An 18,330-nucleotide genomic window follows, 5' to 3' on the forward strand; every position below is an offset into this window, starting at 1 on the left:
ACTGGATCTCCAGCGCCTCAGAAAAGTGTTGAGGATGTTATGTTGTAAACAGTTGTACTTTGAACTGTCCATTTACTTCCAAGATAAAAGAAAGTTGGGCCTTCAAGGATAGCTAATCAACATTTCTACCTTAATATAAGGCCCACGCCTTATACAAATTGTCTAATTTACTTTGAATGGTGATGGGCTTTGAGATAGAGTGGGTACAGAGGAAGCCATTGTGATATTGGGTTACAGGCTTTGGTCTCTCTTGGATCATGACACTGATTAGCTGTGGTTCGGTTGGTAACACTCTTACCTCTGAGTCAGAAGGTTATGGGTTCAAGTCCCACTCCAAGACTTGAGCACAAAAATCTAGGCTGACTCTCCATTGGAGTAGTGAGGGAGTGCTACACTGTCAAAGGTGCTCTCTTTCAGATGAGATGTTAAATCAAGGCCCTCTGTGCAGCTCTCTTTCTCGACCTAAAAGATCCAATACCAACATTTCAGAGAAGTTATCATCAGTGTCTTAGCCAATATTTATCTCAATCAATATCACAAAAACAAATTGTCTAATAATTATCACATTGTGACAGTTTTCTGTGTGCAAATTGGCTGTTGTGTTTCCTACATTCCAACAGTCACTGCACTTGTACTTCCTTTTTAAACCTTTATCTACTTTACATTTGCCCACTAAACTATCTAAAGAGCTTTTTTGAGCAATTTTTAAAATAACTCAATTTTGTTTGTGGAACAGGAATTTTCCTTGGATCTGTTGACAATTAATGTAAGTGTAAACTCTAGACCACAGATATAATGGGTTGATGTGTAGCAAATATGATCTGTGTAGTATAGTCACACCATTCCTGGTGGTGCTTTACGTTTTTGCAAAAAGTAGAAGGGAGTTGTTGTTTTCAGTGTTTGACTGGCAACAAATGTAGGAATTCATTTATGTAAGTTAAAGGATTTTTAGAAAAAAATTCAATTTAAATTAGAATTGTAGAGTTTTACTGAATAATAAGAGGCCATTTAGCACATAAAACTTGTGCCGAATTTCTGAAAGAGCTGTCCATTTAATTCCATTTTCCATTACCATTGTAAATTAATCATTTTGAAATATTTATCCACTTATCCCATGAGGGCTAATATGAATTCTGCTTCCACAACTTTTTCTGTAAAGAGAATCCAATGTCCTAATATCCCTCGAAGATTTTTTCCTAACCTCTTCATTTTTTGATTATTATTTACTGCCAGTTGAATACTGATATACCAACCTGTGAAATATTTTTCCCTATTTATCTTATCAAAGTCCCTTAAAATCCATCTGAACATTTCTCAGATCTCTTAAACTTCTGTCTAAAAATGCAACTCAGTTTCTCTAGTCTTTTGTCATACTAAAGCTGCTTATTCCTAGTAGTCTTTTAGCAAGCTTTTTCTGTATCCTGTCCACAGCTTTGAAATAATTTTTAAAATTGGGGCTGAAAACCGGACATCATCGGGGGTTCCCCAATCACTCAGTGTAATTTTAATGGAAGGTTGACAGAAAGCCTGGAGAAACAGCATTAAATGACTGTTGATGCTGTTTCTCTAGAATTTCTGTTGAAATTTAGTAGGATCTTAAGGAACCACTATAAAAAGTCTGTTATAACCAACTATTTATATATATTTAGCATTACTTTTCATTTGTATTCGGTAACTCCCTTTATAAACTAGGATCCCATATTGTAACAATTTCAACACTTTGTACTTCCACTTACAAAGATTTGTGTACCTTAACCCCTAGGTCTTTCTATGCTTCATCTCCTCTGGCTATTTATTATTTTTCCTCTTCTTTACATGTATTTGCTCAGCATCCTTTCCTGTTATTCTATAGTAACATGTCAAAACATTTTTTTTTTACATTGCGAGTGATCTGTAATGCACCGCATGAAAGGGTGGAAGATGTGAATTCAATTGTAAAACACTATAATCTGTCCAGTCTAGCATTCTTGGGAGCAAGTAATTTCTAGATTTATAAAATGACATTAAAAAGCCGAATCACAAGTGTGTGAACCAGGAAACACCATAGCTATAAATATTTACCTGAAGCATAAAAAGATGATAAGGCAGGAAAATCAGTAATAAAATGGTTTACTTATCCAAATCCTGTATCTCCGCTCCCAAAGTAAATACCAAAATGATGTCGAGGAACTGCTTGGGTCTGGTTTTTCAAAAAAAAATTCTGGATTAATGTTGCTTTCAAATAATAGATTTCCAGACTGGAGAGGCTAGTGTATTTAAGACAATTGGATACAAACTTCAAGGGAAAAATTTACAGGGCCATGGGGAAAGAGCAGGAGATGGCGATTAATTAGATAGCTTTACCAAAGGGCTGAATGACCTCCTTTTGTGCTGTATTATTCTTTTACTATGTACTTACAATCCTTTGCCTGTTAAGTACAATCCTGTTCATGATTTCTGCTCATTTTGATATGCCATTTATACTCAAATCCATATCATTTTTAATGTATGGATAGGTAGAGAAAGAAAAAAATGAGTGAGTGGACCTCATACTGATGAGTCCTGGAGAACTCACTAATTACTAACCTTCAATGTGAAAAATAACCATTAACCATTTTTCTCTGATTTGTCCTTTAGATAAGTTCACATCCATGCTTCTACACAATACTGTGCAGCTTAATTTTATCAACAAGCATCCTCAGCATAATCTTTTCAAACACGTTTTTTGAAAATCTGTATAAACAATAACTACTGCATTTCCTTTATTAGTACACTCCAGCACTACAAAGAATTTAGCAGATTTCTGATATGATTTGCCTTTTAGCATTCTCTACTTGCTTGATCTTATTTGGAAAGAAAGATGAAACTTAATTGAGTATTCAATATTATGGTCTCTGCAGCCTTGGCCACTACTTATATTCAACTGATTGATCTATAGATGCTTGATTTATATCTTTCTTTATTCCTGAATAGAGGTATTATATTTGAAATCTGAAGTTCTCTGGAGTAACTTTCATATCCAGAATTGGTTGTGGTGATCCTTTTCTCTCTGACTTTACTCAGCATTCTTGGATACATGTCATTCGTACTTGGAGTTCAGTCAGTTCTTTTGGTACTGTCTCCTGATCTTTGACTATCCTATTGAATTGCATCGACTCATGTAATCTCTGTCTTACTCACCAGATCTCAAGACTTAAGTGATTCTAAACCTGAAGTTAACTCTAAGACAGTTTAGACATTAAAAGCTTTACAGACTTTGGCCAATTAAAGACCACTTGCCAATGAAAAATTTTAATCCAGGAAATCAGAAAATGGATTGCGTATTAACTCAATGCCCTCCCTTAGTTAGGTTTTCTAGGCTTTGCCCTTTACAGCAACTTGATTCCACTATTTTGCTTCGAGATGGCATTGAAAATATAATGTTTTGTTGACGTAGCAGGTTGTGCTCTTTTTAGTGAGATTGAATTTCAGTGTAGGAACATTGCTTAGCGTGAAGTAGATTTAATCCTGTCAATGATGCCTCTTGCCTTCATTCATAGTTAAAGAAATGAAGAATATGAGAGTTAATATAGAAGTTCCAGATCATAGTTTTGTCACTTTTATTGTTTTTTTTAAAGTTCTATTTATTATTTGCTGCTCCTCAGACCAATATAAGTATACTGTTTGTCAGTTCTTTAACTGTATCATTCTTTCCAAATAAATATCCCGATAGTTGGTTTTATTAGTGAAATTGAAGTGGTATATGTGCACGTAAATGCACAGGTTTTTTTTGGAGTAGATGGATGCTTCAGTTTAGTGGAAGTGATGGAAGTAAAACTAAGTAACATGAATACACATCTGTTCATAGTAAAAGGCAGCATGACCTGGAAATATAGGTCCCTGTGGTGTGTAGTCAAATCTAGAAACATCTCATGTGGAATGACTGACCTACTTAAGGATCTTTCTCATAGATGAGTAGTTCACTGCACATTGAGCTTCCTTGATCATTGAGCACCATCCTTTTTGGTTGAATGGGTACATTGCATGGATTACTGAGGGGCTAACCCTCTAGCATAACATAATTTAAGAAAAAAATTGTTTCTAAGCAGTGTAAAGAATAAATAACTTGTTAGTTTTCATTTTTCTGTCCTTATCTATGTAAATGGCAGTTAAAGATTTGTCATAATGGAAAAATAGATACCATTATACATATTAAATATGTTGATATACAATGCTGTCTCAGTGATAACCTATATATGATTTAATTCTGTTTTAGAGTAAAGACGGGAAGACTCCATTGCACATGACAGCAATTCATGGCAGATTCTCAAGGTCGCAGACCATCATTCAGAATGGTAACTCACCCATTCATTAGACCAGTTATTAAATGCTTCAAGAATTTAGCTGTCTATATAATCTTTCTCTGTTTGTTTAAATTATTCTTTGATAGATCTCTAATCTTAGAGAAAATGTACTAACCAGTATGTCTGTCTTTAACCACTTGAGGTTTCCTGGGAGGTTTGGGAGTCTTCTATTTATCAAAATGTTGCTCCAACTTAACCATTTTCAACCATCAGTACAGAAATTGATAATTTATATGTAATATTCGGGTTTATTCATGTTATTTTCAAGTAAGTGTACTGTTGTATTTCAGCCTTTCATCAGAAATTGGGTTGAGTGTCAGGAAAATATAATTTTCATAATATTATTGGAATTTACTATAAAGTAGGAATAATATGTGTGTGTTTGTGTATGGGACTTAAATGAATTAAACAGAGCTGTTTTGAAGGTTTTGATGCATCAGAAGAGAAGCTAGGTTTGAAATGTTAAATAGGTTAACATGGCTGTGAGGGGTAAATGGAAATTTTGCATTTTTAGATAAACCAGAATAATTTGAATTTCAAGAGGTGGTGAAATATTGCACTTAACCAGAAGAAGCCAAACAGTGTGTTATTTTTCCTAAAGCTTACTGATAAAATTGATACTATTAAAGATTTTTATTATTAGAAAAGTAGAGTTGAAAAGACATATTGGGGCAATAGGATTTTTCATTAAAAAGGGAGAAAGAAACCTGAATAAAGAAGATGAGGTTTTGTGTAAGGAATTCTAAGATCTAACAAGTGTGAAAAGCTTCTAGCCTCTAAGCCTCACGTTGCTGCCTACAAGAACTGAAGTCAAGAAAACTCACTTTGAATTTGACTGTTTTAGGGCATTGCATTACTTTGCCTGGGCCTTTTAAAAAACTGTGTTTTTTACTGTTGCCATAAAGGAGGTGCTAGTGGAAGTTAGATTAACTAGGGGAGCTAGGAGTTGTTATGGTAATTTGTAAACCTATGTATATGCTTAAAATAATTTTTTTATTAATAAAGGTTTAATTTATTTTTGTAAGAAACCTATAAGACTCAATCAAGGCACGCACCTTGAAATAAATACAAATTGTGGAATAGCTATGGCGGTTGTTTCAAGTTTCCCTCTGGGATTTGAATAGCTCAACATTTACCATCTTCTGTGCTATAACATTGAGCAAAATTTAAAATATAAATTGTGAACCTGTCCTCCTGTGTTGACACAATCTTTCATGGCATCAATTGTGGTTTACTGTCATACGCAACAACAGAATTTTATGGTGAGAAAGTATAGTCAGGCTGTAAGCTGGGAAGTAATAGCAGAGGGTCTGAAGAGTTCATTGCATGCTTTCAGGGTCAGGTAGCTGGTATTTGAGTCAGGGGTCCAGAAGGATACCAAATTGAGTTAATGCTAGGACAGGCAGAGATCTGGTAGGGAAGAGGTGCCAAGTAGAGCTGGGTCAGAAAGGGCTGAAACGAACTGAACAGAACAGATGAACAACTGCTACAGTCCGGAGAGGGAGGTTTGAGACACAACGTATAAATGTATCAGAAAAAACCTTATCTGATTACTCCATTATAACTATGTGACAGCCACATTGACCTTGAACAACATTGGAGTCAATCATCTCTGTTCCAGGACATCACTGCATGAGTTTCTCAGGGTAGTGTCCTAGGCCCAGCATCTTCAGCTGCTTCATCAATGACCTTCCTTCCATTATAATGTCAAAAGTGGGGATGTTCGCTGATGATTGCACAATGTTCAGCACCATTCGTGACTACTCAGATACTGAAGCAGTCCATGTCCAAATGCAGCAAGACCTGGACAATATCCAGGCTTGGGCTGACAAGTGGCAAGTAACATTGGCACCATACAAGTGGCAGGCAATGACCATCTACAAAGAGAGAGAAGCTAACCATCACCTCGTGGTATTACCATTGCTGAATCCCCCACAATCAACATCCTGGGGAGTACCATTGACCAGAAACTGAACTGGATTGGCTGTACAAACACTGTCGCTATAAGAGCAGATCACAGGCTAGGAATCCTGTGGCGAGTAATTCACCTTCTCACACCCCAAAGCCTGTCCGTAATCTACGAGGCACAAGTCAGGAAGGTGATGGAACACTCCCCACTTGTCTGGATGAGTGCAGCTCCAACAACACTTGAAGCTTGACACCATCCACTTAATTGGCAACCTATCCACAAACATTCACTCCCTCCACCACCGACACACAGTGGCAGCAGTGCGTACCATTTACAAGATGCACTGCATAAACTCTCCTAGCCTCCTTAGACATGACTGCTACCATCTAGAAGGACAAGGATAGCAGACACATGGGAACACCATCACCTATAAGTTCCCCTCCAAGCCTCTCACCATCCTGACTTGGAAATATATTGTTGTTCCTTCACTATTGCTGGTCAATATTCTGGAACTCCCTCCCTAACAGCACTGTGGGTGTACCTACACCACATGGACTGCAGCAGTTCAAGATGACAGCTCACTACCACCCTCTCAAGGGCAATAAATGCTGGCCTAGTCAGCGACACCCACATCCCATGAATGAACAAGAAAAGTATTACAGGCTCATTACAGGTCAAAGCACAGAATGTACAGTCTTAAAGACATACAGTGATATAAGATTCTTAGTGATATAAATTAACATGCTATTACCAGCATTGAACATGTCACGTTTTACAATACATGCAACCATCTCTGAATTGAAGACTCGTCCTGTTTCTGAAGCATTGTTACTGAAATGAAATTTTGGTGATCTCAGGGCAACCACTGTGCTGTCATCATCACCACTCATTGCTTTCAGTGGAGCTGAAGAAATAATAATAATAGTAGAATTACTTTGCCCAATCTAATATTTGTAAGGATCCTCACGTTTGCGTTTGTATATAGATGACATTGAACCTGCTCTGTGTTAATGGAGAGCTGTTTGCTCGACCCACCTCATTATGCTAACTAGTGTGCAAAATACTTTTTAAATGAGGCAAGAGCTCTGGAGATTGAGCTATCAAATGTATTCTGGTAATGAATTGAAACTTGGTGAGAAGGTTCATTACCCAATTTGAGAGCTGTAGCACAAGCGCTCAAGGGAAGTGGAGACCTTCCCACTTTAAGCTTCGAGCAACATGGCTTGTAATTAGGATCATTGCCATGCCACTTGCTGTTAACCAGTTGAAGATTTTCTCCTATGTATCCTTCTCCCAACCAGTGTACACCATATTAGCTTTATTAGAACCAGTGTGTGGTGTACCAATGCCAGGTGTTCCAAGTCTAAATGGTGTCAACTAACATAAGCTTCTGATCCCCATTTGCAACTTCCCCATTTGTTAACCTTCCATGAGAGATGCATTAAGTAACCTTATTGATTTATCAGGAGGCTTTTCAGAACCTAAATATAGTTCAACAGAACAGGTTTACAAACTGTAAGATAAATAAAATTGCTGGACGGTATTGGGCATTCGAGGATTGATATCAGAGAATATTGTTTGAACTCAGAATATTGGATATGGGTATTGCTTCACCACGTATTAGTTACCAGTCACTTTATATCTAACTCTCACCTGGTTAGGTGATTTTGAGTGTGATTACAAGGTGTTAAGTGACAACTATCATTGTAAATAAGCATCACGTGGCTAAGCAAAATAAACTGTTACTATAAATTGTTTTAATGCCCACATTTTCTCAGTAAAACGTACCTGTTTAGCCTTGTTACATTGAGGTTGACATATCCTCATACTCTAGACGTACTTTGAATTTTTGTGACACTGCAAAAGTTAGATGCCACAGAACTGGTTGCCTTGGTTATACTGAGTTTCATCTTTACTGGAACAATGTCATACACTGACATGACTGCATGTTTTGACCTATGAAAGTAATTGGAGTGTTTTTTCTTTCATTCCAAGTTTATTCAGTTGCTGTTACTATTCAGGGGCTCTCCAGACATGTTTTTATAATCCTTAGTGCAAGGACTGTTTCCACACACAAACTTGCTTCTGGGCAACCGAAACATGAGTTTGTGCACAAAGTAATCTGCAAAGTTACGTTCCCTGTATGAATAATAAACAGGCTTATTGATAGTATGTGCAATGAAAATGGTAATTAGAGCCCTCTGAATGATGACAGATAAATACTCTGGGCTTTATTTTGTTTGCCACTGATCACCAGTCTGATCTATTAAGCACAATTAAACAGAAACAAAAACAAATATATCTGATTTCTCAAGACAAACTGCAGGAGTGCTTTAAAACTGTTCAAAATAAATATACTTGTAGCTCAACGCGTGTCTAAAGGAAAACATGTTCGTAATATCAGTTTCCATTGGCATTAGATTTTTTTAGTTGCCAAAGAAACAAAGCAGCAGTTGTATCCATCCCTTACTTTAAGATCTGGACAGAAATAAAGGAAGGTGAAAACAACAACTAGTGTGAATATACCATCTTCCATGTGACATATTCAGAGCAACAGATACTGAGTTATGAAACACAATTAGAATAGATAACTATGAGCTAGGTCCAATACAGGAGGACAGGGAGGTGGAGGCAGTGGGGTTTACAGAAGGAGCTCTGGGCAACAAGACTAAGGTAGTTTAAATGGTGGTGAAGGTGGGAGGCACGAGTTGTGAGGTACATGAGGGTAAAGTCAGAGGACGAAAGGGTGCAGGAGAGGATGTAAGGCAGAACAAGGTTAAAGAGATAGGGAGGAGTGAAGCAGTGGGGAGATTGAAAAGCAAAGACAATGATTTTAAGTTCAATATATTAGTGCAAAGGAGATGGGGTAATTAGTGAACAAGACTTACCACAGGCAGGACAGGCTATATTTTGGAAAATATGGAGTCTATGAAGATTGGGCGATGGTTCACCAGCAAGGCGAGTAATCCAGCTTGGAAGTGGCGGAAGTGTGGATACATTTCTCAGCAGAGCTGATGCAGGGGAAAGGCAGGAAGGGGTGGAGGCAAGCAGTGGTGGAATTAAAAACAAAAAAACTGCGGATGCTGGAAATCCAAAACAAAAACAGAATTACCTGGAAAAACTCAGCAGGTCTGGCAGCATCGGCGGAGAAGAAAAGAGTTGACGTTTCAAGTCCTCATGACCCTTCGACAGAACTTGAGTTCGAGTCCAGGAAAGAGCTGAAATATAAGCTGGTTTAAGGTGTGTGTGTGGGGGGCGGAGAGATAGAGAGACAGAGAGGTGGAGGGGGGGGGTTGTGGTTGTAGGGACAAACAATCAGTGATAGAAGCAGATCATCAAAAGATGTCAACGACAATAGTACAATAGAACACATAGGTGTTAAAGTTAAAATTGGTGATATTATCTAAACGAATGTGCTAATTAAGAATGGATGGTAGGGCACTCAAGGTATAGCTCTAGTGGGGTTTTTTTTATAATGGAAATAGGTGGGAAAAGGAAAATCTTTATAATTTATTGGAAAAAAAAAAGGAAGGGGGAAACAGAAAGGGGGTGGGGATGGGGGAGGGAGCTCACGACCTAAAGTTGTTGAATGCAATATTCAGTCCGGAAGGCTGTAAAGTCCCTAGTCGGAAGATGAGGTGTTGTTCCTCCAGTTTGCGTTGGGCTTCACTGGAACAATGCAGCAAGCCAAGGACTGACATGTGGGCAAGAGAGCAGGGTGGAGTGTTGAAATGGCAAGCGACAGGGAGGTTTGGGTCATTCTTGCGGACAGACCGCAGGTGTTCTGCAAAGCGGTCGCCCAAGTTGTGGAATTAGGCTGTTTTGGTGATTTGGAACATGGGATTTGAAGCTTAGTTCAGGGTCAAACAGAGCCATGATTGAGCATGGCTTTTCTCAGCCTGAATAAATGGCTAGGAAGGGCTTGGAATGATTTGCAGGGGAGAAGAGAACCTCCTAAAACTAAATAAAGCAATCATGTTTGGGCTCCAAAGGCACATTCAATAAATGCTAATTGATCATGAACCAAAGAGTCAGAAATTGCCTGCTTCGACAATTGTAAAAGCCCAGTGGCTTGATAGGTTATAAAAGTAATAAGAACTAGAAATATAGCAACATAATTTTTAAAAATTCATTTACGGGATGTGGGTATTGCTGGTTAAGCCAGCATTTATTGCCCATCCCTAATTGGCCTTGAGAAGGTGGTGGCGAGCTGCCTTCTTGAACCCCTACAGTTCCTGTGGTGCAGGTGCACCCATAGTACACCCTTTAGGGAGGGAGTTCCAGGATTTTGACCCAGCGACAGTGAAGGAATGGCGATATACTCCCATGTCAGGATGGCGAGTGACTTGGAGGGGAATTTCCAGGTGGTGGTGTTCCCATGTATCTGCGGCCCTTGTGTTTCTAGATGTTAGCAGTCGTGGGTTTGGAAGGTGTTGTTTGAGGAGCCTTGGTGAGTTTCTGCAGTGCATCTTGTAGACGGTACACACTGCCACTGTTCGTCAACAGTGGGAGGAGTGAATATTTGTGGATGTGGTGCCAATCAAGCGGGCTGCTTTGTCCTGGATGATGTCAAGCATCTTTGTTGTTGGAAGTGTACTCATCCAGGAAACTGGCGAGTATTCCATCATACTCCTGACTTGTGCCTTGTAGATGGTGGACAGACTTTTGGGAGTCAGGATTAGGACATCTGGCCCCCTAAACCTGCTGTCCCATTCAATAAGATCATGGCTGATGATATACCTGAAATCCACCTTCTCACAACAACCCCCATATGCCTTAATTTTCTTAGTATCCTAAAATCTGTCGCTGTTTGGCATGAATATACTCAATGAGTGAGCATCCACAGCTTTGTTAAAAATTTCAGAGTTTCACATTGCTCTAAGTGAAGAAATTTCCCCTCTTATTAGTCCAAAGTGATTGAGGCATTAATATTCTTCTTCAAATGCCATCAAATTCCCTTTCAGAAGTACTTAATAGAATCTGCTTCAAAAACAATTTATGGCGAGGAATTCCAGGTTCTTACTGCCACTTGTATAAAGAATTTTTTAAAACTTCCCATTTAATTCTGTAATTTTAAATTTATGCTCCCTTGTTACCATCATATTGATCAATGTAAAAATATATTATTTGCATAACCACAATGCTTAATAACCTTGAAGACCTTTATCAGGTCACTGCACAACCTTTTCAACTCCAGTGGGGAAAAAGAGCTTCAGTATCATCTTAACCATGTTCAGTCATGCCTGGTGAGATACAAGTGAATCTGCATTGCGCCTTTCTCCGTAACATATATGCCCTGCTGCACAGCATGCCCAAAACTGTGCACAATACTCCAAATGCAGTCTACCTAAGGTCTTGTATAGATTAATATTATCTCCTTACTTTTATATTTTTTGCTTATAGATACAAAGCCAGGGATTCAGTTTGCCTTTTTGATTTTTTTTTCTGGAATGCTAGTTCATATACTGTTAAACAAGATTTGTTGTTTCATACTAAACACATTTTATCCAAATAGTTTATAATCTTGGGATCGTGAAAATTTAATATCCAGCAATTTAGACAAATGCCGTTGCAGGATATTAATCTGACATAGAATTTCACATATGCCCTGATAAGACAAGATTATTTTGGTTTCAGTTGGAATGCAATTGATCAAGCACTCCTGAAATGTTCCATACAATCATATTTTAAAAACATATGTACCACATTGGCATTAATGCTGTGACCCTATGCAGATGATGTGCAAGCTAGCTGCCTTGTGCTTCTCTCAACTTCAGTGTAATGTTGAGTTCAGTGCCACTACCTTGATAGAGGTTTTGATGTTCACAAAATAATTGGGGTCTTCCTTGACCTCATTCAACTCAGCCTGTGCTGCAATATTCCATTTATCTTGTAAGATGAGCAGTTTGGTATTCTCAAAATTATCATTAATTCTATTTTGTAATCGACCTAACTGCAGCAGTTGATGACCTTTCGCCTGTTTCAAGATTTAGGCTAACCACTTCCTATGTCTCTGAACAGTTGTTGCCTACCTCATGAAACAGCAGCACGTTGTCCTGGTAAGAGAGACCTCATAAAAGTCTAAAAATGAGAAGTGAGCCAGATTAACTTATAGTCAAACAAGAATTTTAGTTGATCCAAATAATTTGTAGGGATTCACAAAATAACTGCTTAGAGCTCACTCCATAAGTAAAGGCTTTGGACAGTGAAATTGTAGATATGCTTTTATGATGAGAGAACTGTTTAAGACAATGCTATTCAATGTTTATTTGGCTAGTGCTAAACTGTATGTCTAATGAAATATTGTCTGTCTCATTCAAATTCTATTAAGCAGCAACAAAATGCAGTTTTTAAAAGTTTAAACATGCTTCTAATGCTCAAGGACCAATTTTTCTCCTGTAGGTGCAGAGATAGATTGTGAAGATAAGAATGGTAATACTCCATTGCATATAGCTGCTCGATATGGACATGAACTTCTTATAAACACACTAATCACTAGTGGAGCGGACACTGCAAAGTGAGTAACAGTTATTGACTTTGCCACTAGTTAGTACCTTGCTTGAACGTGCATCATATGTGAGTTCAGTGGAAAGTGTCAGTAGGCAGTTCAGCTGCAAAAGCATCAGAGCTGAACCCAAGCTTGTCCTCAGTTCCATGTGCAGTCCTGTTGAGCATATCCAGTCACTGATCAGGATTAGGGGCCCTGCTATCTCTATCACCCAGTGCAAGATCTCCTTCATGGTCATTTTGCACCCTCACCACTGCCACGGCCAAGATCAATTAACTCAGCACAGATGTAGGCTTCAACCTGATTTTAAATAACCTGCTCACATCTGCAATGTGCTTATCATTAATCCTGATATCTGAGTCATGCCTTCTGTTGGACTTGATACAGAAATTCAATTTAATGAGTCTTGCTTCATAACATGAGATCCCAAGGCATAGAATGATTCTGTGAATCTTACTGTGTTAACGCTCTTAAAAGTAGGTGTTTAAAATTACAGACATTTGATTTAAACATACGGAATAGAATCCATAGAACCATATAAAAGTTACAGCACAGAAGGAGGCAGTTTGGCCCATCTTGTCCATGCCAGCCTGAGGACACCCAGGTACCCTTTCTAATCCCACCTTCCTGCACCCGGCCCATAGCCCTGCAGTTTACAGCACTTAAGGTGCAGATCCAGGTACTTTTTAAAAGAGTTTAGAGTTTCTGCCTCTACCACCAACTTGGGAGGATGGATTATGCATGGTCTACAGAAGGGCTGAGTTTGGTGGGAGCTCTTTATTTTTCTTGTCCTATGATTTCTTGTTCTAAATGTAGACTATGCAAGGTTAAATTAATTTCATTTGGCTTATTAAGTTCCAGTGTTTGCAATATTACGTTATTTAACTGGATTGTTCTCAATATTTCAACCCAAATCCTTTTCTTTCCTACTTATTCACGAAATGGGAATTCCCTTAGAACTCTAGTTCAGCCCTGTTTTTAAAAGAAAATCCCCAGAACACTTAATAGAGAAAAAAATAAAAAGGAACGGGCGCCAAGAATGGTTGGAGAATTAGTAGAGATAACAAAACATTTGATCAAAATCGTGAGCTCTGGGAAAGTTTTTAAAGATTGAGTAAGGGGAAAAATAAGAATGTAGAGATTTTGGGAGGACCTCCAGAAAGTGAGGATGGTGGCTGAGAGCTCTGCCATCTGGTGATGGGGAGCAAAGATGGCAGGGATAGAGCACATTACTCTCAAGAAAACTGATCTTCCATTCCTTAACCTAAGTAGATCTCCCGATGCTTGTCGCGTCAGTTGCTTCTCATCCCGAAATGTTCTGTTAACATCGCAATTTATAATAATTGAAGTACTCTCCTTTTTATCTTTTACGTATACTATGAGACCCCTCCTGAGTCCCATGGGTTACTGTCATTCCACAGATCCATCTTCTAATTTATTATCTGCTTCCTTTTGTTGAGATTAATTAAATACAACTAGCTAAGTGGACATTAATTTTGGACCGTAACATTTTAAAAGCCATTCATGTGGAATATTTCCTTCAAATGATATTTCTGAATATTCTTTTGTGTAGTCATGAAATTTTTTTTGCATTCATAAATTCATTATTTATTGAATAATTCTCGCCAGTGTCCGTTGAGTTGGGATTTATAGTACTGAATTAAATGTTTTACTTCTGTTGTGATGGCTCCTGCCCAAAATGTAGAAACATAGAAAATAGGAGCAGGAGTAGGCTATTCGGCCCTTCGAGCCTGCTTCGCAATTCATCATGATCATGGCTGATCATCCAACTCAATAGCCTGCTCCCACTTTCTCCCCACATCCTTTGATCCCTTTCGCCCCAAGAGCTATATCTAACTCCTTCTTGAAAACATTCAATGTTTTGGCCTCAACTACTTTCTGTGGTAGTGAATTCGACACGCTCACCACTCTGTGGGTGAAGAAATTTCTCTTCATTTCAGTCCTAAACGGTTTACCCTGTATCCCCAGACTGTGACCCCTGGTTCTGGACTCCCCCATCATCGGGAACATCCTTCCTGCATCTACCCTGTCTAGTCCTGTTAGAATTTTATAGTTTCTATGAGATCCCCCTTCATTCTTCTGAACTCCAGCGAATATAATCCTGACCGACTCCATCTCTCCTCATATGTCAGTTCTGCCATCCCAGGAATCAGTCTGTTAAACCTTCGCTGCACTCCCTCTATAGCCAGAACATCCTCCCTCAGATGAGACCAAAACCACACACAATATTCCAGGTGTGGTCTCACCAAGACCCTGTATAATTGCAGCAAGACATCCCTGCTCCTGTGCTTGAATCCTCTTGCTATGAAGGCCAACATACCATTTGCCTTCTTTATCGCCTGCTGCACCTGCATGCTTACCTTGAGACTGAGATTTGAAAAAAATATTTAGTCAACTAGTCTTGAACTTTAAAGGGTTTTAACAGTGTGTTGTGGTTTACCAATACGTCAATAAATTAAGGGTGTTTGTTGAGAAGAGCATCAGTGAATGGCCTCAGTTCACATACTGGAGTTGTTTGCTGCTACTTTTGATATTAGATAACTGCAGTTTCAATAATCAGGACTATATATATCTCTAAAATTTTTAGTGCAGCTCTGTTTTAAAAGTTTTATTCTTTGAAGTAGCTTAATCTTCACTGAAAGGAAGACATTTTACATTTATCGACTTTTTTTCCTGAAATATGACAAGCTTTGAAAATTGCTTACTTGACCAAGTAACAGTTCCAATGAGTGTTTCTTAGCATTGTTTTTTTAATTTCAAAAATACTTTACAAACTTTCTCAAATGGAGTACTGTACAAGTAAGATGATTAACGAGCAGCAGCACTCAATCATGCAATTTTACAATAAGCTTCCAAATAAACGGCTGCCCTAGATACTGTGTTGAAACACATGAGCGCACACATGTTTATACTATACTAAGCACTGGTAACAAGAGCAGACTGGTAGCTGGACTACAGAGCACTATTGACTCCTGCCGCCCTATATGGCACAGAGACGTGGACTATGTACAGCAGGCACCTCAAAACTCTGGAGAAGTACCACCAGCACTGCCTCCATGTTAGGTGCACCGATGTCAGTGTTCTTGCTCAGGCCAACATCCCTAGCATCAAAGCATTGACCACACTCGATCAGCTCCACTGGGCAGGCCACATCATCCGCATGCTTGACACGAGACTCCCAAAACAGTCACTGTACTTGGAGCTTTGACGTGGCAAGCGAGCCCCAAGAGGGCAGAGGAATTGCTGCAAGGACACCCTCTAAGCCTCCTTGAAAAAGTGCAACATCCACACTGACATCTGGGAATCCATGGCCCAATACCGCCCGAAGTTGAGGGAAAGCATTCTGGAAGGAGCTGAACACCCCAAGTCTCATCCCCAAGGGCTAGCTTAAGCCAAGCGTCGACAGCAAAAGAGCATGTGGCAACCCGGGCACCCTACTCACCCATTCATCCTACCACTGTCTGTCCCACCTGTGACAAAGACTGTAGGTTGCGCACTGGACTCTTCAGTCACCTGAGAACTCATTTATAGCATAGAAGTAAGTCATCCTCGACCCTGAGGGACAGCCTAAGGGAGAAGAAGAGAGACTGGTGACAGTAATCCCAAGTTTATGGGGACTTTAGTTTCTTTATTAGCAGTTTTGGAAAACACTAAAGCTTAGCAGTAAAGCCCATGCCAACACCTCACTTTCTGCGAGAATATAAATCTCAAGCCTGTATAAAACCTGAAGACTCATTTAGCGTATAGTCTTCATCAACGAATAACAGGCTAGACAACAATTGCCCACTCTTCAAGTATTTATCCAGTTCTCTCAGACTTTTGTGCAGTGGGCATGCTGTTGCAGACATTCCTCTTCTGCAGCAGTAGTTAAATCTAACTTGTCTGTGCCTCATCTCTCTTCCAAGCTTGAGCCTGTGTCCCTGATTTCTAAAGTTTATGACATTCTCAAACACATCGGCCCAGATCTTCCAGTCAGTGGCAGAGCAAGAGCGCGTGCTGCTGACTGCGATTTAAACTACCTACCTACCTTTTTACACTGGAACATTCGGACCTTGCAGTTCTAGCTGCAGCTTGGGCCCATGATGGAGCAGAGTCAGGAGATGTAACTGTAGGGTCGCCATGCCCCTTTTCACCATGAACTTGAGGGAATCTGATTTATATTTAATTTGAATGCTTTGAGGCAAATCTTAACTGAAATAGAAACTGAACTAAAAAAAGAAACAGAAAAAGTAAATATAGAAAGAAAACAGACCTTCCCAGTTTCTAAGGAGACAAAAAAAACCTGACCTCTCGAAACCAACGTTTCTGGCAAACTGACCCTGGTTGGAAGATATAAAAGGACACAGATGAAGATGAGTAGCAGTTGACGAGTCTACTAATGCAGCCCAAGCAAGAAGACATAGGCCAGATCCAGAAGCTGAGAATAAGCAAAGATACAGTTGCTGCAGCTGTTTCTATTACTGGAAGATAACATTGGTGGGTCAGCCTGATTCAGACAGATTTGAACAGGTTCTGCAGATGCCTGTGTACCATTTGTGGTGAAGACCGTGCTCATAGACCTCAGGTTGGATTGTGTTGCTGTTAGCTGGGTATCAGACTCGCTCCTAGAAGGATAGGGGCTGAAATTCTTCATGAGGAAGACAATCTTTGAAGGACTTTGTGACTGAGTGTGGTCCCTAAAATCTGAGTGGACTGCTGAGCCAATTTGTAATATCTAACTTGATTATATTGGCCATTTAATGTACAATTTATAGGTCATAATCGACCCGAATTTGCTGGTTAATGTTTAACTCATGTTAATTCTGGATGTTAGAATATAGGAGATAGTATTTAGTGTTTGCTTTGTTCACTCCTGTACATTTACTGGACCTTGTATCCGGACTCGGGACCGGACGTATTCCGGATTTGGGGATTTTAGAGATTCTGGGCCCAATACAATGCACTTGTGAAATGTGAAAAAACTATAAGAAATAAATATTAAATGGCTTTTATTTACCTTTATTGTTTTATTATTTTACTTTTCAAATCGTAATATACCAAAACCATTCTCTTCACTTAATCTTTTCACTGAGTCCCCCTTCTCTAGACTCATTAGGAACTCAACTTTCTGCTTAATACTCGATGATAAATGTTTCCTCTTGACGCTCTCACCAGCCACACGACTTCCTGCTGGCCTCTTCGATATAATAATAAAGACTAGAATTATAGAGAGACACTTGTGGCACTGCCGAATAAAGTGGGAACTCGATGAAATGATCTGTGCGCCAAATTCAAATTGTTACACATGGCGCATTACACATTGAGTGTTGCTGGTCTTCAAGTCCTTCTGGTATTTGAGACGCAGGATAAGGGGTGCACCACCTGTAGTAAATTTTTTTCTGTTTTAAACCCTGATACCTTGTTGCTTCATTTTCTTAGTAAGTAACTGGGATTTCATTTTTTTAGGAAAAGTTACTGATTTCTACCAAGATTGTAACAAATTGAAGACACACCCCGTAAAGTCTATATTCAGTTCATTGAGTTAGAGTTTTTTAATGGACCTGTCATCCCCAACGCTACTCACCACACCC

The 18,330-nt window shown here is 39.1% G+C and overlaps 1 protein-coding gene across 3 annotated transcripts in view; it reads left to right on the plus strand.

The window, feature by feature from the left end:
- The window catches only part of ankrd28b (ankyrin repeat domain 28b), a 232,673-nt gene that overhangs the window by 106,547 nt on the left and 107,796 nt on the right, over positions 1–18,330 (plus strand). For all 3 annotated transcript variants that reach the window (XM_041184421.1, XM_041184422.1, XM_041184420.1), the window contains exons 9-10: positions 4,235–4,313; positions 12,634–12,748. In XM_041184421.1, coding sequence (XP_041040355.1) covers positions 4,235–4,313; positions 12,634–12,748 — 194 coding nt within the window. The remainder of the gene's footprint in view (positions 1–4,234; positions 4,314–12,633; positions 12,749–18,330) is intronic.

The sequence above is a fragment of the Carcharodon carcharias genome, chromosome 3 (assembly GCF_017639515.1).
Source record: "Carcharodon carcharias isolate sCarCar2 chromosome 3, sCarCar2.pri, whole genome shotgun sequence".
Classification (NCBI taxonomy): Eukaryota; Metazoa; Chordata; class Chondrichthyes; order Lamniformes; family Lamnidae; genus Carcharodon; species Carcharodon carcharias.